This window comes from Panthera onca, chromosome C1 (assembly GCF_046562875.1).
Source record: "Panthera onca isolate mPanOnc1 chromosome C1, mPanOnc1 haplotype 2, whole genome shotgun sequence".
NCBI classification, from domain to species: Eukaryota; Metazoa; Chordata; class Mammalia; order Carnivora; family Felidae; genus Panthera; species Panthera onca.
In genome coordinates this window covers 29637684-29663251 of record NC_138346.1, presented here as the reverse complement: position 1 = coordinate 29663251, position 25568 = coordinate 29637684, and the positions used below count along the sequence as shown (strand labels likewise).

The window sequence follows — 25568 nt, the reverse complement described above, 5'->3', positions numbered from 1 at the left end:
TCCTCCATCTTGTCATTTTGGGGGGGAAACATAATAATAATAATAATAATAATAATAATAATAGAATAAAATAAAATAAAATAAAAATTGAAAACCTGAAAACATAAAATAAGGGAAGCTAGCTCCTAGGTGTGTTTTGGTCTGCTTGTTAAGAGAAGCTTGATAGAAAAAAGAGAAAAGAAGAGAGAAAAAAAATTAAAAATTAAAAAATAAAAAATAAAACAATTTTGCTCTTTCTGTATCCAAGAAATAAAAGAAAAACAATAGAAAAAACGAAACAAAACAGAAGCAGCGGCAACAACAAAAAACAAACAAAACACCCAAATGAAGCTAGATCCAGTTTCCCCTAGAGCTGAAACTTTGCAGGAGTCTATGGTCAGTAGACTGAACTCGTGGAAGGGATCTAGGCTGGTCTTCTAAGGGAGGGGCCTGCCTCTATGGTTCTCAGTTCTCAAGCCCACTTGCTTAGCTGAGAGGTGTCTGGAGGTCACAGCCGGGCAGGGCTTGGTGTAATGGCTCCATTCTCCACTTGGTGGCGCTGTATAGCCCACTGGGGTCAATCACTGTTGGTGGGCTAATAGCGAAAACGCCTTCACCATTCTCTCTAGTCTCCAGAGCAGGAAGTTCACACTCTCACAGGCGTGCGATCAGTCACCCTTCCTGTGTCCCCACTTCCGCCAGCTCCCCATCTGCCCCCTGTCTATGTCCAAGCTGTTTGCCTACCAGGCGGTGCCTCTCTCCAAAATTTTTATCTCAGGCCTGGCTGTGTTCAAAATCCCACCATTTAGAGACTCCAGCTGGTCAGACCTGCAATGATCTTCTGGGGGAGGATCTCCTCGCGTTGTGGCTGGTGCCGCTTGTCCCAAGAAATAGTCACGTTACTGTACGGTGGCAACAGATCAGATTTATGGTAAATCACAACACCCGGCCGGGGCTAGGGTTTGCTGCCCTCAGCCGGCGTCTTTGTTCCTATACTGGTGACCTTGGCTAGATCGGAGGGAAGATGGTGGCATAGGAGGACGCTGGGCTCACTGCGTCCTGCTGATCACTTAGATTCCACCTACACCTGCCTAAATAACCCAGAAAACCGCCAGAAGACAAGCATAACGGAGTCTCCAGAGCCAAGCGCAGACGAGAGGCCCACGGAAGAGGGTAGGAAGGGCGGCGAGGTGGTGTGCCTACACGGACTGGTGGGAGGGAGTCGGGGTGGAGGGGCGGCCCACTGGCCAAGCAGAGCCCATGAGTCTGGCTTGCAAAAGCGGAGGGGCCAGGCGGAGTGTGTTCTGACAGCAAGCGGGACTTAACATCTGGAAGGTTATAAGTTAACAGCTCTGCTCAGAGAGTGGGAAGGCTGGAGGACAATGGGAGGGAGAGTTGCTGAGCCCCGGACGACAGAGTGCAGCTTGGCAGGGAACAAAGGCGTTCGCCAGCGCCAATTCCCTCACCCATCCCCCAGCCAAAATCCCAAAGGGAACCAGTTCCTGCCAGGGAACTTGCTTGCACCGTGCAAACACCCAACTCTGTGCTTCTGCGGACCCACACCTCCGGCGGCAGGTCTGACTCCCTCCCAGTGCCAAAGGGCCCCTCCCGAAGCAGATCTCTGAAGGATAAGTGAGCTGAGCCTGCCCCTCCCGCCCCTGTGCACCTTGCCCATCCACCCTAGCTAATATGCCAGATCCCCAGCACCACAGCCTGGCAGTGTGCAAGTAGCCCAGACGGGCCACACCACCCCACAGTGAATCCCGCCCCTAGGAGAGGGGAAGAGAAGGTACACACCAGTCTGATGGTGGCCCCAGTGGTAGGCTGGAGGCAGACATCAGGTCTGACTGCGGCCCCGCCCACCAACATGAGTTATTCAAGACAGCACAGGGGAAGTGCCCCGCAGTCCCGCACCACTCCAGGGACTATGCAAAATGATGAAACGGAAGAATTCCCCTCAAAAGAATCTCCAGGAAATAACAACAGCTAACAAACTGATCAAAAAGGATTTAAACAATATAACAGAAAGTGAATTTAGAATAATAGTCATAAAATTAATCGCTGGGCTTGAAAACAGTATAGAGGAGAGCAGAGAATCTATTGCTACAGAGATCATGGGACTAAGGAACAGTCAGGAGGAGCTAAAAAATGCTATAAACGAGCTGCAAAATAAAATGGAAATGACCACAGCTTGGATTGAAGAGGCAGAGGAGAGAATAGGTGAACTAGAAGATAAAGTTATGGAAAAAGAGGAAGCTGAGAAAAAGAGAGATAAAAAAATCCAGGAGTATGAGGGGAAAATTAGAGAACTAAGTGATGCACTAAAGAGAAATAATCTACACATAATTGGTATTCCAGAGGAGGAAGAGAGAGGGAAAGGTGCTGAAGGTGTACTTGAAGAAATAGCTGAGAACTTCCCTGATCTGGGGAAGGAAAAAGGCATTGAAATCCAAGAGGCACAGAGAACTCCCTTCAGACGTAACTTGAATTGATCTTCTGCACAACATATCATAGTGAAATTGGCAAAATACAAGGATAAAGAGAAAATTCTGAAAGCAGCTAGGGATAAACACGCTCTAACATATAAAGGGAGACCTATAAGACTCGTGACCGATCTCTCTACTGAAACTTGGCAGGCCAGAAAGGAATGGCAGGAGATCTTCAATGTGATGAACAGAAAAAATGCAGCCGAGAATCCTTTATCCAGCAAGTCTGTCATTTAGAATAGAAGGAGAGATAAAGGTCTTCCCAAACTAACAAAAACTGAAGGAATTCGTCACCACTAAGCCAGCCCTACAAGAGATCCTAAGGGGGATCCTGTGAGACAAAGTACCAGAGACATCGCTACAAGCATGAAACCTACAGACATCACAATGACTCTAAACCCATATCATTCTATAATAACATTGAACGTAAATAGATTAAATGTGCCAACCAAAAGACATAGGGTATCAGAATGGATAAAAAAACAAGACCCATCTATTTGCTGTCTACAAGAGACTCATTTTAGACCTGAGGACACCTTCAGATTGAGAGTGAGGGGATGGAGAACTATTTATCATGCTACTGGAAGTCAAAAGAAAGCTGGAGTAGCCATACTTATATCATACAAACTAGACTTTAAATTAAAGGTTGTAACAAGAGATGAAGAAGGGCATTATATAATAATTACAGGGTCTATCCATCAGGAAGAGCTAACAATTATAAATGTCTATGCGCTGAATACGGGAGCCCCAAATATATAAAACAATTACTCACAAACACAAGCAACCTTATTGGTAAGAATGTGGTAATTGCAGGGGACTTTAACACGCCACTTACAGAAATAGATCATCTAGACACACGGTCAATAAAGAAACAAGGGCCCTGAATGATACAGTGGATCAGATGGACTTGACAGATATATTTAGAACTCTGCATCCCAAAGCAACAGAATATACTTTCTTCTCGAGTGCACATGGAACATTCTCCAAGATAGATCACATACTGGGTCACAAAACAGCCCTTCATAAGTATACAAGAACTGAGATCATACCATGCATACTTTCAGACCACAATGCTATGAAACTTGAAATCAACCACAGGAAAAAGTCTGGAAAACCTCCAAAAGCATGGAGGTCAAAGAACACCCTACTAAAGAATGAGTGGGTCAACCAGGCAATTAGAGAAGAAATTGAAAAATATATGGAAACAAACGAAAATGAAAATACAACAATCCAAACGCTTTGGGATGCAGCGAAGGCAGTCCTGAGAGGAAAATACATTGCAATCCAGGCCTATCTCAAGAAACAAGAAAAATTCCAAATACAAAATCTAACAGCATACCAAAAGGAAATAGAAGCAGAACAGCAAAGACAGCCTAAACCCAGCAGAAGAAGAGAAATAATAAAGATCAGAGTAGAAATAAACAATATAGAATCTAAAAAAACTGTAGAGCAGATCAACGAAACCAAGAGCTGGTTTTTTGAAAAAATAAACAAAATTGACAAAACTCTAGCCAGGCTTCTCAAAAAGAAAAGGGAGATGACCCAAATAGATAAAATCATGAATGTAAATGGAATTATTACAACCTATACTGGTGACCTTGGTGGCTCGGTGGCACCCGCGGGATCTTTTGCCCACGGAGAGGCTGTAGCACCTCTACCAAATGCACGGGGAACCACTGCTACCTGTGCGACCCAGGGGATCCTCAGACCGCACTACAGCTGACCTCTGAAGTTTCAAACTCTGTACTCTGCCGTTTATAAAAAACTGGCGGTACTGAATCCATCTCCTTCCTCCCCACTCCTGTCAGTAGTTTGGGCGAACAGGTTTCTTGCCCAGTCCTCTGTGCCTGTTTTCACTTTCTCTCTAGCCGCTTTCCGGGGCTTGGGGGTGGAGTGCTTTCCTGTGCAAACCCGAAGCACTGCTCTCTTTCCCTCTTTCTCCTTTCTTGGAAAATGGCTTCCACTGCTTTTCTCCCCTAGGTCGCCTCTCCGCACCACTACCTGCCCGTGTTCTCTCCCTCAAATTATGCGGATTGTTCTGTTTATCATCGGATCTCTTTCCTATGTGTTCAAAATGGTTTGATGTTGATCTAGCTGTGATTGAGGGATGAGACAAACCCAGGGTCCCTTTACTACTCTGCCACCTTAACTTCTCCTAGTGGCTCCTGGACTGCCCTACTTGAAATTGCAAAAACCCGACCTCCAGCACCTCACATCCCCTTCCCTACTTATTTGTCTTCTTAGCTTTCTGCATGTCTCATTGCTACGGAGCTTGATAAAGCCTTAGATTTTGGACTTAGTCTCCAGCCTTCAAACCCCCAGACACTCACATTATATGACATACGATATATTTTACTTGTTATTTTACGTATACCTTACTTATTCTATTACTTAATAATGTCTTACTGTCTCTTTATTCTGGCAAATTTTTTTCTTCTGGTTTGCTTGTTGCCATATTCCCAGGCCCGGGCCTAAAATAGTCCCGGTGACGGAGTATGTGTACAATTAAAACTGGCAGAATGAAGTACAATCTTCTTCTTTAATCAGCACGGTTGGCATATGGGTGGAATTTGTAGGAATCAAATTGTCGGTGGCAAACGCAACAAGATTTCTCAGTGTTAGAACCTCTGAAATTCCTAATTACCATAGGTCTTGGAGAGGCCTTGGGGTCTGGTTTGGACTCCCGCCTAAAGTGGGCATCTCTGAAGGAGAGCCCTCACACTTATCGGCAATCACACTCAGATGAAAAGGGAGTCTGGCTCTAATATCCTTGATTATAATTGGAGTTTCAAATGTATCTTTATGATGGGTTTTTCAGAAAGGAGTCAGTCCAGGGACTTGAAGCACACAACAAAGATATATCCTCAGAAGTCACTCTGGACAGTTTTCTAGACACTGTTGTGCTTATTACAGCCATTAGTGGCATCAGTTTCTCTTTTTTTTTCCTATGCTGGTCACTGTCCCCATCTCCCAAGCTTAATGGAACCAGCCCGATGATTTCTGTTCTGCTTAACTCAAATAGAACCAAAGTCTCCTTTTACCTTCGTATTGGGCTTAGTATTTCTCTGTTTAAGGGATTTCTTCTTAATAATAATAAAAAAACATGGTGATATATTTGTAGAAATTTTCCACTCCCTGTGGAGTGCATTAATGGATTCGTGAGTTCTCCACAGTTCATTCCTGATGCTGACCACAGTCTAGAGGAGCAAGAAATACAGAATGTGAGTGTTTGTCTTTTGGTTTGAATTTAACCCACATTCCTTGCAATTCATCTTAGGAACATGATAATGAGATATGTACGTATTCTAATATATATAATGTATATCATACATATATGAAATACAGTCTATTTCAAGAAGTGAGTGGTGTTTGGGTTTAGGTTCATATACAAGGATGCAGATGTTCATATGCTCACAGGGCAACTTCACCATCTCATTTTTACATGATGCTTTTCTTTAAAAGGATTTCACCATGAACAAGATTTTTAGGTTTTAAAAATAAGTTACAACAGTCCTTTTGCCTGAGCTAGGCTGCTGCCCAGAAAACCTCCTTCCCCAAAGGCATCTACGAAAAGCAGTTGGGCCACTGACTTCCCCTTGGGAAGGAATCTTGGCTCAAGGAATCTTTCCTCTCTGTCTGTCACTTTCTACTTAAACTTTCCTATCTTTCCACCCCTTTCCACATGGATGTGTACTGAGAGTCGTCACTTCTCTTTGGATTCACTGAGGCTCTTTGAATTAATAGTGATCAGCTCAGCTCTCATTTAGGATTTTCCCACCAAACTTTGCCTCTCATATCACATTCTGCTCCCTGAACGGCACCCAGGTATAAGTCCTGACTTGACCCAGACTGGCCCAGCCTCCTGGGGCACCGTGTACCAGCCCTTGGCTCCTGCACGTCTGGATGGGAGATTGGATTTTATTACTCTACACTTATAAGCAGCTGTGGCAATACTCTGTGGCCTTATCTCCTTCCTGCAAACCCGCTGAAGAGGAGCTGGCCACCTTGGGAACATTCGTCTACAGGAACAGCCTGAAAGAGGAAAGAGGGAAGGGCAGGAAGAAGGAACTGAACTACAGACTTAGAGTCACGCTCTCTGGTTGGTGTGTACTCTGTGGCCCCTCCGAGTGACCTGGGCCTGTCTGTCTCTTCACTCAAATGTTCAAACAGCTTCCGCATGCCTCGCATAGCCTTGGAGTCCGCGAACGTTATATTATTAACATCAGTGTTATCACGTGGTACATGTTCTGCAGTTGAGAAGCGTTTCGGGTTGGCACATATGGGCTTACCACGGTTCAGCCATAGAGAAGGTACTATGGTTTATTTAGTCATTCTCACTTGGAAGACATCAAGCTGTTTCCAGTTTTTCGAAAGTGTAAGCAATGTTGCAGTGAACAAAGCTGTAATGTCTCCTCGAGCATATATGTGTGCAGGGTTCTCAGGTTTTACGTTTAATAGATAGTAGCCATTTGCCCACTTTGGGCACACACGTGCACACATACGCACACACACGTGAACACGTATGTATGCATATTTGGAAATGCATAGATATACCGCAAATAAATGCGAAGATCTAGCCCAAACAGATTACCTCTGGGGAACTGGGAACCTGACCTGGGATGGGAATTATGGTTGAAAAAGACCTTGCCTTTCTCTGCAATATTTTAACTTTTTCTAAGGCAAACAGATTCATCTTATTTGTATAATTAAAAATGTTTTTTTTTTTCATCTAAGAAAGAAATGTACTACATGAGTAAGATAGGCTGTCGCAACTATAAAAATGAAAAAGAGGTGAGGTGGAATAAAAGGAGAGTGAAGTAAAGGATAGAAAACCCGAACAGCAAAACCTCTTTGAAATTTCCTCCTTTGGAACAAAGAAATGTCAAAGTGGAAGAAAGGCTCAGTTGTGGAAATGGCTTTTCTTCCTCTCTTATTCGAAGCAGGAGACGGAGAGGCTGCTTAATGTGTCCCCACACGGGTAACTGCAGCCTTCTGCATTGCTACGCCTGCAGGGCGGGGTCTATGGGGGCTGATGGTTACCATGCACACGGGCTGCCTGTCACTGGGCGGTCGCAGGACCCAGCCTCCACTCACACTTCTTCCCAGCACCGCTGCAGCATGGGAGCTTTAATTTTTCCTGGGTGATTGAAAAACATTACAGATAATGTTCTGAAGACCTTCCTTAGGATCAGACTGTACTGATTACCCTGATTGAGGGGAACACCTACCAGTGGAGTCACACTTGGGAGAGCAAATAAACAACTGATTGAAAACAGGAGAAAGTACTTGCAGACCGTACGCGCGCGTGCACACACACACACACACACCAAGGTGGCATTTCTAATTCCTTTGATGAAGAATTACGTTGGATTTTTTTTGTTTACATTTCTCTTTCATTTTATTTCTTTTACCTCTCTTTGCCTCTCATCTCTTCCCTTCCAAATTTCCTGGCATTTTCCTTATGCCTGGATGTACTGGTTTTCCTTCCCCTCCCCCCCTACTTTTGAATAGCATCACATTGTGTGATACTGAGTTGCCATGTTGAGGCCCCTATGGGCAGAAGAAATCTTTATCTGTAAGTTATACCAGCAAGTTTGGGGGCAGAAACTTCATATCTGTGGACACTGGACATCAAAATTTAAAGACATCAAAGTCGAATGCAGCTTACTTTTAGGATGTAGACTTAGCAACAGTCCCTTCAAAGCTGAACTTTGTCCACTAAGTGGCCAGTCCAGTTCCCTGGCTGCATATGCTGTTGTGGTGAGCGTTGCCCTCTTTTGGGGGAGCAAAAGGTAAGAGAAAATTCATGTTGCTCAGCTACATGTAAATGAGGATAGGTTTGTGTCTTCTTAAGGATATTAATACCGAATCTTCTAAAACATGCCACAAAGAACAATGTAGACTATATTATAATTAATTGTGTGTACCACTGTAGCCATTCATTCATAGTTTTTAGCTGGGAAGAATGTTTCCAATACACAACACACTTGGAAACATCCGATTAACCTGATACATTTCTACTCTTTGGGAATATTTCTACTCTTCGGGAAAGACTATGCAATTGATCATATTAAAGAGGCCAAAGACTGACCAGTAGTTATCTAATTTGAGAATATATGTTTAAAATTTTGTTTTAAATGTTTATTTTTGAGAGAGAGAGAGAGAGAGAGAGAGAGAGAGAGAGAGAGAGCATGAGAGGGGAAGGGACAGAGAGAGAGAGGGAGACACAATCAGAAGCAGGCTCCAGGCTCTGAGCCATCAGCACAGAGCCTGACGTGAGGCTCAAACTCATGAAACGCGAGATCATGACCTGGACTGAAGTCAGATGTTTAACCGACTGAGCCACCCAGCTGCCCCATAAATGTTGCAATTCTAAATAAAAAATAGGCAAATCAAATTTAAGTTAAATCGAAGAACTATTCACTACAAACAGATATAGCTTTTAGTTTCAGTGATGCCAGGAATGTTTACTCTCAGAGACTATTAATGTAGTTCTCCCAATAAAGGAAAACATGAGATAATGTCAAATGAGGCTTTAAAAGAGATTTAAAATAAATAGATTCAAAATCATTTCTGATTGCATCTCCTCCCCCTCCCCCCCACCAAAAACGTAAAAGGAATAAGAAAAGAAAATTACTTCCTTCACATTAAAAGGAATTTCAATCCAACAACGAACACCATCAGAGTTAATGGAGAAGCATGAGAGAAATGCCCCATTAAATCTCATTCCATTTTTAGTGAGATAAGCTGTCCCACCACCTCTTGCATTATTCAGTCCTGTTCTGGAAGATTTGGATTCTCTCAGGAAGACATGCAGAGAAATGAGAGGTTTAAATATTGGAAAGAGAGACAAAAATATCCTTTTTTCCCCAAACTGTATGATTGTTTACTTAAAAGCAAAAGATTCACACTAAACCAGTATTTGAAATTATTAAGAGAGTTCAGAAAGCTTTCTCTTTATAAGAGAACTCTTCAAAAATCCATAACTTTCCAATATGCCATCATCAATAATTAAGAAAAAAGGTACAATGGGAAAGGCCTTTATTCAAAACAAGTACAACAAACGTAAAAGACCCAGGGTGTTCTCAGTGGGAAACGGAGAATGGTAAGAAGTAAGCTACATACAACCCTTACTGACAGATATGTGCACCTCAGAATAGAGGTTTAATGCAAATCGAACCAAAATACGAATGACTAATTTTAAAAGGAATGGTTTTAAAGTTTTTCTAGAAGAATAATTGTTTAATAACAGCTAACATTTTAAAAAATAAAAATAACAATGATGTCAGCAAGACAGCAGAGGAGGCGCTGGACCCTCCTATCTACCACCCGGCCCCAGACGCTGATTACACATCATGACAGTTCCACCTCTGCTGGGGGGAGTTAGGAAAGGGGCGGGTCATATATCCACGTTCTGATTTTACTGGCAGTTGCTGGGAGAATTGCCTATTTAGGTAAAAAAGTAGGAATAGGAGAATACCCTCACCTTCTAACATGCATCGAAATAAAACCCAGGTAGACTTAAACCTTACTTAACTGCCGAAAAAAAGCCAAGCCATATTATGCAAAAAAAAAAAAAAAAAAAAAAACAAAACAAAACAAAACCAAAACAACCCAAAAAACAAAAAATCAAGCCCCGTTAAAGCAAATACAGCTGAAGGGTCATTTGATTTTTTAACGCAGTAAATCTTCCAAGCATAAAACCGTGTAAGAAGTCAGAAAAGGAACGATTAGCAATGTTTCCATAGAACTTAAAACTGTCTATATAGCAAGTCACATTATAAATAAGACTAAAAGGAAATAACTATGAAGAAGTGTTGCCCATGGCTAAAATCTTAAAAGTTCAAATACATTAATGAAACAAACTGATGCCATCAGGAAACTGGTCAGAAGACACCGACAGAAGAGAAAATACAATTGCCTTCTAGGTTAAGAAGAGATGGACATTAAAGCAAATAAAAAAAATATTCTGCTCATAACATTAACAAAATTTAAAATTAAGTAACAGTACTAGCAAGGATCAAGCCAGATGGCTACCTGAATTCGCTAGGAGTATAGTTTGGTGCATAGCTTCTAAATAGTAATTTCATAGCGAGTATGAAGAGTCTTGACGACATTCCCACCTCTCATTCTAGTGATTTCACTTTAAGAACATACCCCCCTGAAACATTTAGGGAACCACGTACAAAGAATAAAGTACCAGGATTTCAATAGTAAACTATTAAAGTATGCAAAAATTGGAAATAACTCAAATATCCAATGACAGAAAAAGGGTTAAATAAATAATGCCACACCCACTTGAATAAACATTGCACGACAATGTGTCTGAAGAGTTGTAATGGCAATGGGAAATGCTCACAACATAACCTACACTGATATGGAACTATATAATCAATATGCTTTGCAGTATGATGTAAACTGTATTACAAGTATTTGCAGGGAAAGCAGTGCACCAAAATATTAACACATTACTATTAAAATATTAATATTAGGAAAGAGTACACTTATCACGAGGAGCACTGAGTCATGTATAGAATTGTTAAATCACTGTATTGTACACCTGAAACTAATATAACTCCGTATCTCACTATACTGGAATTAAAATAAAAAAACTTAATAAAAAAATTAAAATTTTACAATAGTGGCTCCATTGTGATTTGACTGCAGTTACAATTTTGTTCGTTGCCGTCTGTTCCAGGTTTTCTATAGTAAATACGTAGCACTTTGTGATTGGGGATAAAAAGTGATTTCAAAAAATATTTTCTTTATCACATTCACATCTGAATAGAAATCCTGCTCTAAAGCAGAGATTTATAAGAGGTGTTAATAATATTTAATTATCAGCTACGGCATCGAGGAGAGCCTTTTTAGAAAATGCGTAATCAGATATTAAATTTAATATTCAAAAGAGCATTAAAGTAGCGTGACTTTTTTTTTTTCTGGTGCTTTTCTTTCCCCCAGGCAACTACCTAGGTGATAGAGAGGAATTAGCCAATCATGGAAGTGGGGATTTTATCTCCCACCCTCCTTCTTGACAATCTAGAAAGGAGAATGCAAGGAAATTTAGCGATGGCTGCATCAAACCCCCAGGTCATCCTGTGCAGGTCAGATACTAGGGGTTCTAAGCACCGGTGTATGTTTACCGTGTCTATCAGAAAGAACATAAAATAGAGCCGATTAGTTTAAGATCAGGCATATTCCATTTTATACAGTTCCACTTAGTTTAATTCTTTTATTCAAAAGTTATTTTTAAAGCGTCTCACCATCTCGAGTTATTGCAGATAAGACAATTAAAAATAAAAGCAGGGAACTCCCTGCTCACAGATACTTCACATTTAATGAACAGATGAATATACAATCATTATCGACATTAACGCGATTATTTCTACAGGATGTGATGAGAGCACAGGGAATGAAGTGATTATTCTGTTCTACACTTGATTATGTCTTTAAGCAATGGGAGATTTGGGGAGAACCCGTAACTTCTTTGTCACATATGTTTGAGTAACGCACTCTCTTCCTACCCTGTCTGAGATAATTTTGATACCTTTGGGTTGCTCCACACCATTTTCAGTTCTCATACAAACATCAAATATATATTGGATTTATTTTGGGAAGAAAAATGACATCATTTTATACACATTATTCTGCCACTTGCCCTTTGGCTAATGTAGGATGATGAATGCCCTCTAGTATAATAGACACGTGCTTAAATTTGTTCATTTAAGCGGATTTATTATGTTCTGTTGGATGTCTGTTTCATGTGTGTTCCACCGGTTTTCTACTGGTGGACCCGTGGGTTGTTTCCGGTTTACTGCCCCACCCTCCAGTGCTGCAATGTGTGTCCTTATTTACTAGGTAGTGGTGCTTTTATTCCCATAAGATCATTCCCTTCAGTACTCAAACATGCTGTTATTTTTTCCATCATAACAAAACATTCTCTGCACTTCAGGCACACTGACTCTTTGCTCCCTCTACTGTCACAGATCCTGGAAAGAATTTTCTTTGGTATCTTCAATTCCTCAGGCCCCATTCTCTCCTAAACTGCCTCTAGTCTGATTTTTGCTACTACCACTGTCTTACACTGCTCTTTTTGAGGTCAATGATTCTCTCATTGCAAAATCCAAAGGCCAATTCTTGCTTGCCCTAGCAGCAGCATTGGACAGAGGAGACCACGCCTTCCTCCTTGAAACACTTTACCTACCTTCCAGGATGCCTCATTTTCTTCGTTTTCCTCCTAGATCATTCATCTTTCTCGTCTCCCCTGCTGGCTTTTCTTCTGCTCTCCAACTTTGTAATGTGGACTGCTGCAGGGCTCAATCCGCTATCCACCTTTTTTCTGTCTATACTCTCCTCGGCGATCTCATAGAATGTCATGGCTTGAAGAGCCATCTGTGTTGGCAACTCCTAAATTTGCACCTCCAGGAGGCTTGCCCCCAAATTCCAGACCATGAATGGGCAACCGCCTAGTCGACATCTCCGCATGGGTGTCTGAGATATCTCAATCTTAACCTATCCCAAACTGAACTCCTGACCATCCTCCCCCAAAACCTACTCCAAAAACAGCCTCCCTATTTCAGATGATAGCTACTTTCTCCTACTTACTATAGCATCACCATGACCATACAGTTTAGTATGACCCATAAGATCTGAGGATGAGAATATAAATTCTCTTAACTGATCCAAGCATATAAGGAAATCGAATATGTAGCAAAGTTGGCAATGTAATTAAGTGGGGGGAAAGATAGCAAAATTGGCATGCATCTGAAAGAAAGCAAAGTCAGACCCTTGCTAAAATAAATTCCAAATGGACTCAAATGTAAACTCAAAGTTGAAAAGAGGAACACCGGAAGAACATTTAGGAAATTATGATACGACCTTGCTTCTGCTTTTGCCCCAACCCTTGCATCCCCTTGGTCTATTTTCAGCGTGTCCTCCTTTGCCGAGTTCTGCCAAACTGGCCTCTTTGCTGTTCTTTGGACCTGCCAAGCACACTTCCACTTCTGGCTGCTTGTCTGCTCAATTTGCAGGGCTTTTCTTAGATGCCTGTAGGATTCACTCCCTCACCTCCTTCAAGGCATCGTTCAAATGTGACTTTTCACAGACGTCCACTATTTAAATGTGCTACCAATTCCTCCTCTAAGTCTTGGCATCTCTCACCTGCTTCTTTTTTTTTCTTTTATTTTAGTATTTATAACTTCTCATATACTATACAATTCACCTATATGCCTATTTTTCATTGTCTAGTCTCCCCACTAGAATGAAAGCTCTCAGAAAGCAGAGACAGCTTTGTCCCTCTTGTTCACTGATGTATCCTAAGTGCCTAGAAGAGTGTTAGCTACAGGTTAATGGAATGAACAAACAAATGGAGATTTTTCAGCTTATTTTCTGAAAAGTCTGCAGCTACTTGTGTTCCTACTAAATTTCAGAGCGCCTATTCTCTTCCATATTTACCAGCACTGGGTGTGGTTATTCACTCACGCTTTGCTGTTCTGTTAGATACAATGATGGTAGCTCGTTGTTCCTTTAATTTGTAATTTAGCCACTAGTGACATTGAGAATATTTTGGGGTGTTTAATAGCCATTTGCAATACGTCTTCTGTGGTTGCCTATTTATATATTTGGTGTATTTTTCTCCTCATTCTCTTCCTCTTCCTCATTTTCTTCTTCCTCGTTTCTCCTTCTCCTTCCTTCTCCTTCTTTTGGGTTTTTCTTATTAATTTGCAAGGGCTTTTCTGTCATATGGTTTGTCTTATTAGTGAAAATATTTTTCTAAGTTTATCTTTTGATTTTCTTTATATCATTCACCACAGGATAATATTTAAGTGTGCATGTTATCATGGATATCTGTGTATTATTATTTTTTAAAGTTTATTTGTTTTATTTTGAGGGAGAGAGAGAGTGAGCAGGGGTGGGGGGAGAGAGAGAATCCAAGCAGCCTCCACACTTAGCACAGAGCCCAATGTGGGGCTTGATCTCATGACTGTGAGATCATGACCTGAGCTGAAATCAAGAGTCGGATGCTTAACCAACTGAGCCACCCAGGTGCCCCTATATCTGCCTATTATTACTTCACAATGCTTTGTTTTTCTGTCTTTCTTAGGACGATCTCTTCCAATGCTAAGTTTCATATTTTTATTTTAAATTAAAATTGTTTTTACATTTATATATTAAAAAATTTGAATATTAATTTATTTTTGAGAGGGAGAGAGAGACAGAGTGCGAGCAAGGGAGGGGCACAGAGAGAGGGCAACACAGAATCTGAAGCAGGCTCTGGACTCTGAGCTGTCAATACAGAGCCCAGTGCGGGTTTCCGACCCATGAGATCATGACCTTAATCGACTGAGCCACGAGGTGCCCTTTTTTTATTACACATTTTTTTAATGTTTATTGATTTTTGAGAGACAGAGAGAGACAGAGCGTAAGAGGGGGAGGGGCAGAGAGAGGGAGACACAGAGAGTTGTTTTTACATTTAAATTTTAAACAATTTAGAATTTATTTTAGTTTATAGGATGAAATAAGGGCCAGTTTGCTTTCTTTCAGATGGATAGCCAACTACGCATCCTTTTTGGGGGAATCAAAACATCATCTTTATCATATATTAGGTTCCCATTTATGCTTGAATCAATAATTAAATTGTATATCTTATCCTCATATCTACATGTTCATTCTTTTTTTATACATAGTGGTTCTATAGTAAGTTTTAATATCTGTTGAAAAACATCCCTTCCCACTATTCTTCAATTTTATAATTTAAAATATTCTGGTACAATTTATTACTTCAAAATGCCTTCAAAATCATTTTATCGTATTTTAAAAAACATTGTGATTCTACTTGGAAATGGATTTAATTTAAATACAGTCAGGTCTCATTAATGATGGCCATTCTGTTTTACACAGTCACTGTGAACCTGACTTAATGCAGACTGACCCGTCGCTCCAAGGGGAAATACAGGGTTAGAGGTTTTTGCTGGTCTCTGGGCAGATCATTTCCGTCATGCACTCAATATATAACTTTGTTTTATGTGTGTCTCTGTTTTTCTTAATTTTTTTTTGTAATGTTTATTTATTTTAGAGACAGAGGGACAGAGCACCAACGGGGGAGGGGAACAGAGCCGGAGACAGAATCTGAAGCAAGCTCCAGGCTCTGAGCTGTCAGCACAGAGCCCGACGCGGGGCTCAAACTCACAGACCGTGAGATTGTGACCTGAGCCGAAGTCGGACACCCAACCGACTGAGCCACCCGGGTGCCCCTGTGTGTCTCTGTTTATGGACACCTTATTCAATACATGTTGTTGATTTGTTTACATTGAACTTATGGTCAATAGCACTATAATGCATGCCCGCACAAAGGTTAAAGCACATTTTCTTGTTAAGGCACATATGTCATAGCCTTCTTGCCCTTAGGAACAGCAGACAACATTGCAGCATAATGCCGGCAATTTGCAACAGGGAAACCACAAAAAAAAAAACGCACAAAAAATGTGAAAAGGATGTGTTTACGGTATAAAAACTGAAACAAAAAGGCAGAGTGACTCTCAGTTTGACCTCAGCCGTGCATTAGGCAACTCAAATTTTTTGCCACTCTGTGCATGTCTGCAAATGACCAGGAAAACGTTGCAAGTATTGATTTTAGGGTTATAAATAAATTTTCGTAAGTGCATTCAAAAATTTCATAACTACAAATAATGAGGATCAACTATATTAATTTTCAGAGCATGTACAATTCTCATGCTAGAGTCTTCTCCTTCATGAATTTGGTATGTTTCCCCCCTTTTCAGGTCTTATTTTCTGCACTCTGAAATATTATAGTTTTTTAACGTGGCTTTTGTATCTTTTTTGCTAAGCTTTTTTTCCCTAGTTTCTCTTTAAAATAATTTTTACAGGTACTGTAAATGGGATTTTAACAAAATTTCTAGCTGGCTATTGTTATCATGGTACAGAGCTATTAATTTGTGCATATGTATTTTATTTCCCACCACTCAAAGCCTATTAATTCTAATAGTTTTTGCTAGAGTTACTTAAGATTTCTTGGAGATTTACAATCATATTAGCTGCAAATGAAAGAAATTTTGTCTGTTTCACTGTTTTAATTTTTTTATTATATATGTAAGAACTTCCCAAAATATTTAATAACAGTGGTGATATTTGGCACCTGGCTTTCGGTTATGTTTTTTGTAAGTGAAAATAATCTCAATGTAAACCATTATATTTAAAGTGAGTGAATTCACATTAAAAGGGAGGAGGCTCATTACATTGCAGAATATTTGCTGAACCAATGAATGAATTTTTAGTACTGTCACTTGGCAAAATCATTAATCTCTTAGATAATGATCAGTACTAATATGTCAACAGGTATCAGCGATGTGTTTCTGCCTATTATCGCATTGTTAAATAATAATATTCCTCATCATTTCTCCTAGATCAGCCACTAATCAGAACTTCTGAACTCATCAATATCTAAGCTAAACTGAAAATTATTACACAAGAATTTTACTTTGGGGAACACTTCACTGTACTCGGGTAGACAGAGTAGAACACATTGACATTTAAAAAACCTTTAGCTTTGCATAGCGCTTGCAATTTCCGTCCCTCCTCTTATTTCCACTGATACTACTCGGAGAAGGAAGGACAGGTTATTTTTATTATCAAGTGAAGAAACTGAGTCATAGAAACATGAAGTGATTTCCCCAAAGCCACACAGTTGACTGAGGACAAAGCTCAATCACTTCACTACCTTCTCCCAACACTGTGTAATCACTCTTGTGAGACTTTCTCAAGCTCCATCCTTTTTTTTTTTTATGTTTATTTATTTTTGAGAGAGAGAAAGACAGAGCATGAGCAGGGAAGGAGCATAGGAAGGGGGAGACATAGAATCCAAAACAGCTCCAGGCTCTGAGCTGTCAGCACAGAGCCCGATACGGGACTTGAACCCACAAACCACGAGATTATGACCTGAGCCGATGTTGGACACTCAACCGACTGAGCCACCCAGGTGCTCCTCTCATGCTCCCTTCTAAAAGAGTTCATGACCTATCTTATTACCCCCATCAATTCCTTCATCAAACATCCATCACTGTATTATTCGGTCCATCAGCCAATCATTCAACAGACATTTATTGAGCATTTATCAAATGCAGACATTGTTCCAAATTCTGGAAATACAGCTGGAAACAATAAAAGGTTCTCCACCCCCACCCCTGAGCTCACATTATAGCAAACAAACAAAAAATAAAAGCAAAATATATAGGAAGTCAGGTGCTGATGAAATGCTCTGAAATAAAATAAAGCAAGAGAGGCAGATTGGAATGCCAGTGACAGGGACGACGGGGTTGAAATGGTAAGTGATCAAGAATGGCCTCATGGATGAGATGACATATGAGCAAAGACTTCTATGGGTCTTTAGGAGTGAGGGGTACCAATTCCTTAAGGCAAAGGTTTAAGTCTTCAGAGGGTGGGTACCTGGCTTAGTCTTGCGGGGAACATGAAGATATGAGACAATGTAGGGCGGGGGGAAGATGAAGCTGGAGAGGTGCTCAGGGGGCCCAAAATATGCAGAAATTTTCTAAATCATTACAGTTTTTAAGGGTAATACTTTTTTTTAAATGTTCATTTATTTTTGAGACAGAGAGAGAGTGTGAGCAGGGGAGGGACAGAGAAAGGGAGACTCAGAAACCAAAGCAGGCTCCAGGCTCTGAGCTGCCAGCACAGAGCCTGACGTGGAGCTCGAACTTGAGAACTGCGAGAACACGACCTGAGCTGGAGTTGGATACTTAACCGACTGAGCCACCCAGGTGGTTATTACAACTTTTAGTTTTTAGCTTAAAATCAATGGGAGGATACTGGAGGGATGTCAGACGTGGGAGTTTAGGGGATACGGGCACATGAGGAATGCCGTCAAATTTGTGCTTTTAAAACATCAGTCTGGCTTTAGCAGCCAAAAGAAATAGAATTAAGAGTATGGATCTTTGTGTTCTAACTATGAGAACGTAGGAATTTAGACAAGATCTCAAGTGTATAATAAATCCAGATGACTAACCAACACATTGTATTGTTTCTTTGCCTGGGAAAAGTGAAATCTGTCTTGAAGAAGACAGATGAATTGGCACCTGATATCTTTGTGCTTATTTTAAAATTCTTTGTACTATATTAAAGATATACATCCAGATACTCAAATTCTCTAACTTTAAAGATATATTGATGCAGCCTGTTAGGTAAGTGTGACACAGGCATAATAAATGGCATCTAATTGCACTGTCAACATGTAGTTTTTCCTTTAAAGGAAAGAACTATAAAACATATTTAAATTGGAAAGTGACAAAATGACCCTAGAAATAGGGTCTGGCATTGAGATAGAAATATGCTGGTGGGTGTCTGAGAAAACATTTGAAGATTACAAAAAAAAGTTAATAAATGAATACCAGTCTGATTTAAGTTGATCTCCTCTACTCTCTGTAGGTAAAATTAATAATTCTGGGTTTTTTTCTCCCAAAATTTTGATGATCATAAGCCCATGGAAACAGTATCTCTTTTGCTTTCTACAATTTTACATTTTGAGATGGTTACTTCCAAAATTAACATCACGACTTTTTAAAAAATTTTGTTTTTAACAATATATCCAACATGGGGCTCAAATTCACATCCTCCAAGATCAAGAGTTACATGCTCCACCAGCCGAGCCAGCCAAGTGCCCCCATCACAAAGACTTTAAAAAAAAAATTTTTTTTAACGTTTATTTATTTTTGAGAGACAGAGAGAGACAGAGCATGAGTGGGGGAGGGGCAGAGAGAGAGGGAGACAGAATCCGAAGCAGGCTCCAGGCTCTGAGCTGTCAGCACAGAGCCCTGCATGGGGCTCGAACCCATGAACCGTGAGATCATGACCTGAGCCCGGGTTGAACGCTTAACCGACTGAGCCACACACGTGCCCCCACAAAGACTTTTTAAAGTCATCTTTAAGCTGGTGATCTTTAGGTAAGTGATAGGTGACCTCATATATTAGTAGTGCTGGGCAAGCTTTGAGATAACTCTCTGGAGCACAATTTGGTACTCTGAATTTTAAGGGTTAACAAAATTCAGAACTTTTGATCCAATGCTTTTATTTGAGCAAATTTATCGTGATAGAATATTTAAACTATAGGCAGATGCATGTATAAGGATGTTGACTACAGAATTTTGATGGGGCAAATTTTGAAAATAACCAAAATGTTTAATGATAATCAGGTTGTTTATGAATTATGATACTTCCTTATAAGGATGAAAGTGAGGCCATTAAAAATAATATTTTGGAAACTAATGACAGGGGAAATACTCTCCATTTAATGTAGATGAAAAGAAGAATCAAAAATCGTATCTACAGGGACACCCGGATAGCTCAGTTGGTTCAGTGTCCAACTCTTGATTTCAGCTCAGATCATGATTTCACAGTTCATGGGATCGAGCCGAGCATCGGGCTCTGCGATGACAGCATGGAGCCTGCTTGGGATTCTCTCTTTCCCTCTCTCTGCTTCTTCCCTACATGCTCTCTCTTAATTAATTAAACTTAAAAAAGTCGTATCCACAGCATAATTCCTGTTTTGGTAATACTAAAATGTGACTGGTACTCATCTGTGCGAGATGGGATTCTGAGTGTTTTTCTTTCCCTTTTTTAATAAAAATAAAGTATTAATTCTAAATTAGGCTTTTGAAAGCAAACCAACAAAACTAGGGTTAAAAAAGCAAAGTTGTTAAAAGGCTCCTGGGTTTGATGCCTTTAAAATGTCAGGATGGGCCCTTTAGAAGTACTTTTGCCTTTTGTTCTACTTTAAAATTAAAGATCATTTTTGGAGGGGAAACACATCTTAAGCACACTCTCACCCCCAGGTTGTGCCTTCTTTACAGCCAGCATTATGAAAGCAGCTGTGTGTGTGTGTGTGTGTGTGTGTGTGTGTGTGTGTGTGCTGTGCTATGCTGTGCTGGCTGCATAACTGAGTCCCCAGGCTCCTGAGGGGCTGCCCTACAGGACCATCACTCATGGACACTCACCTGGCCTCTGCGTGGTCAGCCATGTTCTTTGGGGTCACCTGGTCCAGGAGCCACCGCCTTCTTAAAGCTTCTTTTCTCCCACAGCGCCCTTGGAGCAGGTTGTTTCTGAGGGTCCTGAGGAGGAATTTTGTATTCTCCTTTGCTGACATCTGCTGGAATAGCCAACATTAAAAAGGGGTCCTGTCAGTCTAAATGTGGTCTTTTTTCCTTACTTGAGTGGACTGGCCACCATGAAAGTTTTTGGAATTATTTCATTCACTTTTATGTCCTTAGAAAAATCATGTTACTTCCTTACTACATGAATTTCTTTGCATTCTGTCTACTTGTCCACGCAGTGTAAGTTTCTAAATTAAAGATCACTCAACTTACACAAATAGCCTCTCTTCCTTAGAGCAATCCAGTAACCTGGAAGGCTGAATCCAGAAGGTGTATGAAACAGGGCTAGGTCCAGGGCTGCTAACATTTGGGGTGTGGATTCCTTTCCACACTGGATGGTCACTCGTGGATTTATCTACAGAAAAGTGGCTCATACAATTAATTCTATACAAAATATCAGTGGATTCCACCTGAAGTCCACCCATCAACCCCACGTTAAGAATTTCTGCCAAAAGGAACAAAGGAATGAGGGATTTTATTCAAAGATTTTCAGCTCTTGAAATCTGAAGTGTAATAACAAAGTGACCACATGGTGTCAGTCTAACATCAAGAAGCCCTGTATCTCCCCAGGCCAACAAGTAACCCAGCATCTGGGTTATTTAAGTTTCATAAAACAATACCCACTGGAATTCTTTGGCAAGATCCAAACACTTGACTTTTGTGGACCATTCATGTTAAAGAGAGAACAAGAGAAAGCTGTCCTCCGTAAGGATAGCTAATCAACATCTCTCACCATTGCCGTGTGACAAAATCTATATGGTGAAATGGATTTGTAGGAACTTAGCGATGAGAAGAAAGTGTTCTTTCTGGGAAAATGAAAATGCTCCTTGCTTAAAATTAACTATCCTCTTTCTCTCGTCTCTTCAAAAGACCTGAATTCTCTTGCTGAGTAGATTTTCTTAAAAAACAAAACAAAACAAAACAAAACATTTGAAAGGCAGCTGTGAAGTCTCAGTTTAATATTCTTTCAGTCAAAACCGAGATGGCAATTTTTCTCTTTCATTTTTCCTACAGCAAAAATACTGGAAGTTTAGGGCTCAGGATAAGACATGCTAAAAGGAAAGTTTTCCCCAGAGGCACTAGTAACTAGAAGCCTAGTTTTGTCATTTTTACCGAATCAAAGCCTTTTCTTTGAGTCCACTCCCAATGCTGTTCCCCTTTTATTCCTCAGATATTGTCTGCAATATAGTGTGTTATCAGTGGCTTCGTACTGAGTGTTGTTTGGCCTTTTCTTGTCCCTAATAGGTTTTAATAAAATCTATGATGTAAAAAAAACTTTGTAGATTTATATTGAGAGATATTTAAGGTTGAGTTTGCCATTTCCCTAGACTTTTGTTTTTTAAGTTTATTTATTTATTTTGAGAAAGAAACAGCGCAAGTGGGGGAGGGGGCAGAGAGACAGAGAGAGAGGAGAGAGAATCCCAAGCAGGCTCTGCACCGTCAGCACAGAGCCGGATGGGGTGCTCGAACTCACCAAAAACCGAAAGATCATGATCTGAGCCGAAATTAAGAATCGGACACTTAACTGACTGACCCACCCAGGCATCCCACCCCTTCCTTACTCTTAAACATTATCGTGAACGAAAGGAGCAGAATCTGTGGTTTTACTGGAGGCAAAGTTTGTGAACTGCTGTCGCGGGTACCGATTCATGAATGGTTGGTATCTTGCACTAGATGTTACCTGGACGCAATGCTCAAACACAGGAAGGGCCTTCTGGTGGGACCTGCTGTGAAGACCAGATAAGAAACACGCCTGGCAGATGTCAAAGTCGAGACACTTCAGACAGTGGTATCTGTCAATTAAAACGGAAGTAAGGCTAACGTGGCAACTCGCTCATGAGCTCAGAAAATAACGTTCAGGTGGAGAATGGGTACCCCAGAACATTCAGGAGATATCACGGCTATCAAGTAAGCATAAAATTTCTCCCAAACTTTGTAGGGACGTTAAGTGACTCTGACATGTTATTTTTAATCGAAGAAATCTTCTTTTGATAGTATTTTTTTATAATACAGCATTACACTAACATCGTTTTATCCAACAAACTATAGTAGAGAAGTCTGATTCATGCCCCCGCAGATATACCGAACACTTTCTACAGGCAGGCTACTGTGTACTACGACCCTTAAGACAGAGCCCTAAGTCTGAAGCCACATTTTGTATGGTGGCATTCAAATCTTTTGAATTTAGTCGCCAAGTTACAAAAAACAAAACAAAACAAAACAAAACAAAACAAAACAAAACCAAAAACCAAACACCGGGAGATTTCAGTACATTCTGACTTTTGACTTCTCTTGAGGAATTTCAAGACAGGATAATACTGGACCTGTGTTCCTGCATGGTATTGGGGAAAATATAGCCGTAGATAAAGAATTTAAAAGCAACTTTTGTGATATTTCTAGAACTCTGTCTGTAGGAAAGAAACACAGTGGACAAGGGTCTTTCCTTCAGCTGGAGTGTGGGGGAGCGACCACCACATCCAAGCTTCTTAACACATCAACACTGCAGTCCTTCTTTTATGAACAGTCACACCCTTAAATCTCCCATGGTCAGCAGGAGAGGAGGGTATCTTGAGACCCATGGGAAGGAGGGGTGTTTCATAATATGGTGATATCAGGGAGGTCTGGTAAGGCCTCATAGTTACGATTTAGTGACTTTTGACGATATTTGAGTGGAATCATAGTGTTTGTCAAAGATTGGGGATCTACACTTTTTTTTTTTCTGATATTTTAATTCTCTTCTCCAAACACAGTGTAGGTGGCATAAAAGCTCTGTCTTCTTCATCAATGACAATAATAAGTGAGGGCAAAGTGACAGCTACTCCTTCTAGACTGGAGATAACACCCTCCAGCTCACCATAGTCCCTACCTGGCCAACTTCTCACATATAGACTACGTGCCTAGCTCCTGTAAACATTTGAGTTTTCAACCCCTCCCTTGCAAGTTACAGAAAAAGAAATATGACCAGACCCCTGTGCTCTTCAAATTTCATGTCTTGCTGTAGAGAGATGATAGGGAAGCTTGTGGTCCTAACTGGAAAAGTTAAGCAATATGTGATTATGCACCAAATGCGAGGCATGGAAGGCAAGTGCTGTAGGAGGGAGAGAGGGGGAGACCCCTGTGGGCTGCGAGGTCAGAAAAGTTTTCATGGAGGAAGTGTGCCATTGGGCTCCAGATCAACGAGGATGAAGTTCCAGATAGAAAGGAGTGGGGTAAGGAGGCCAGAGCCAAGAAGGAGGGCTTAGAGCACATTGAATCTATCAGACCCGCTGGTTATTCTGAAGAACAGAGGAATCAAAACTTGGAGTGCTCCTGAGGCCAGATGGCAGAAGGTCTTCTGACCACAGTCCTTGGAAGGCAGAGCAGAAGAATGTAAGCTGGGTGAGACCGACCGTCAGCTGCCCTTGTTCACTGCCTAACCCTGACACCTCGTTCCATGATACAGGATTCATAAACAGCATCGAATGGCTAGAATAGTAACCAAGGTAGCCATAATAGTTCCAATGTTTTGGAACACTTACTAAGGGCAGGCACGTATACATGTGCATATGTGTATGCAATACATTTACATGTATTGACAGTTAATCCCCATGAAAGTTCTTTGAGGTAAGGCATTCTTATTATTCTCATTTTTTCAGATAAAGAAACTGAAGCAATCAGAATTTAAGCAACCTGCACAGTTACACCACATCTTGGTCAGAGGGGGAACTAGGCTTTGAGCCCAGGGATACCGCCTGAATGGACAGCCAGCTGTTTTTACCCCTGGAACAGACCGCTGGTACAGGAGGCTTGAATTTGGATGCACACCCCACCATTACCAGTGACCTTGAAGTGGGAACTTAAGGTCAGATGCTTTGGAGGATACCTGGTGCACTGAACGTTTTCAGTGAACATGAGACGAAAGAAGTTAAGTGAATGACTTAGTTTCTTCACGAGAAGAATGGGACTGGTAAGCCCTGCCTTCTTGGCCTGGCAAGGTTTTTACAAAGCTTTGAAAATGATTCAACATGCAGAATTGGGAAGATAACTGCTGTTTGCGTGAAACGTATAACATGATATTTTATATAAAGATTATTTGATGAGCCACCTGTACTGGCTACTTTATCAGCATTACATATGGCTGCAGTCGACTCATCGAGGACAATACACTGACCCTAACCTTGCATTAGTCCCTTTATGCTCAGAAGCTACCTACAGGTACATGAGAAAAGGCGTAGTTTTCTACACCTTTGTAGAAGGCGTAGATCCATCCATCCCTGATGAGATGGATCTGTTGGTGCCTTTACCAAGAGAGAACCAAGTCTGCGTTTTCCCCCAATCTCATCCCAACCTTACATGGCTATTACAGAGCATAAATATGATACATCCTGCTAAAATGTAACACTGGCTTATGAACAATCTCTGATCTTTTTACCTCCTCTTTATAAGGTTGAGCTTTTGCCTCTCCCTGTTACCTCCAGATCTGCCAACACTTCTGCTTTAAAATGACCTTCTTCATCTCACTAAAACTTAAAGCCGCGAGGCTATTGCTGGAGTTTATGAGAGCCAAAAACACAAGCTGAAGGCTGGGACTGTAATACATGCAATTTCTAATAGACTCAGAAGGTTATAGATAAAGTAAGTCTAGCACTCCTTTGGCTCCAGCTGTCCTTCTTTTACTTCTAAAGAAACCGAGGTCCAGAGAGGTTAATGGCCTTGGGCAAGTTGCTCAGCCATCTGCATATATGAGAACTGTACATTGCCTCGGATGTCTAGAAAGAAAGATGGGTTGCACGGAGGCATTTCTAAGAGGAAGCTTAATTTCATTCTCAGTAGAAAGTGACGTAGTCTCAACTTTAGCGTATGGCCCTTTTTGCTTTCCGCCTTCGTATGACCTGAGCCACTCAAACTCTTTGAGACTCCTTTGTAAAACAGGATTAATAATATC

The 25568-nt window shown here is 40.9% G+C and overlaps 1 protein-coding gene across 1 annotated transcript in view; it reads right to left on the bottom strand.

Moving 5' to 3' along the window:
* DYTN (dystrotelin) overlaps positions 1-25568 on the bottom strand; it is a 51850-nt gene that overhangs the window by 10592 nt on the left and 15690 nt on the right. Inside the window, exons 8-9 of the mRNA XM_060623195.3 lie at positions 22326-22437; positions 20489-20637 (exon numbers count right to left, since the gene is read on the bottom strand). Coding sequence (XP_060479178.3) covers positions 20489-20637; positions 22326-22437 — 261 coding nt within the window. The remainder of the gene's footprint in view (positions 1-20488; positions 20638-22325; positions 22438-25568) is intronic.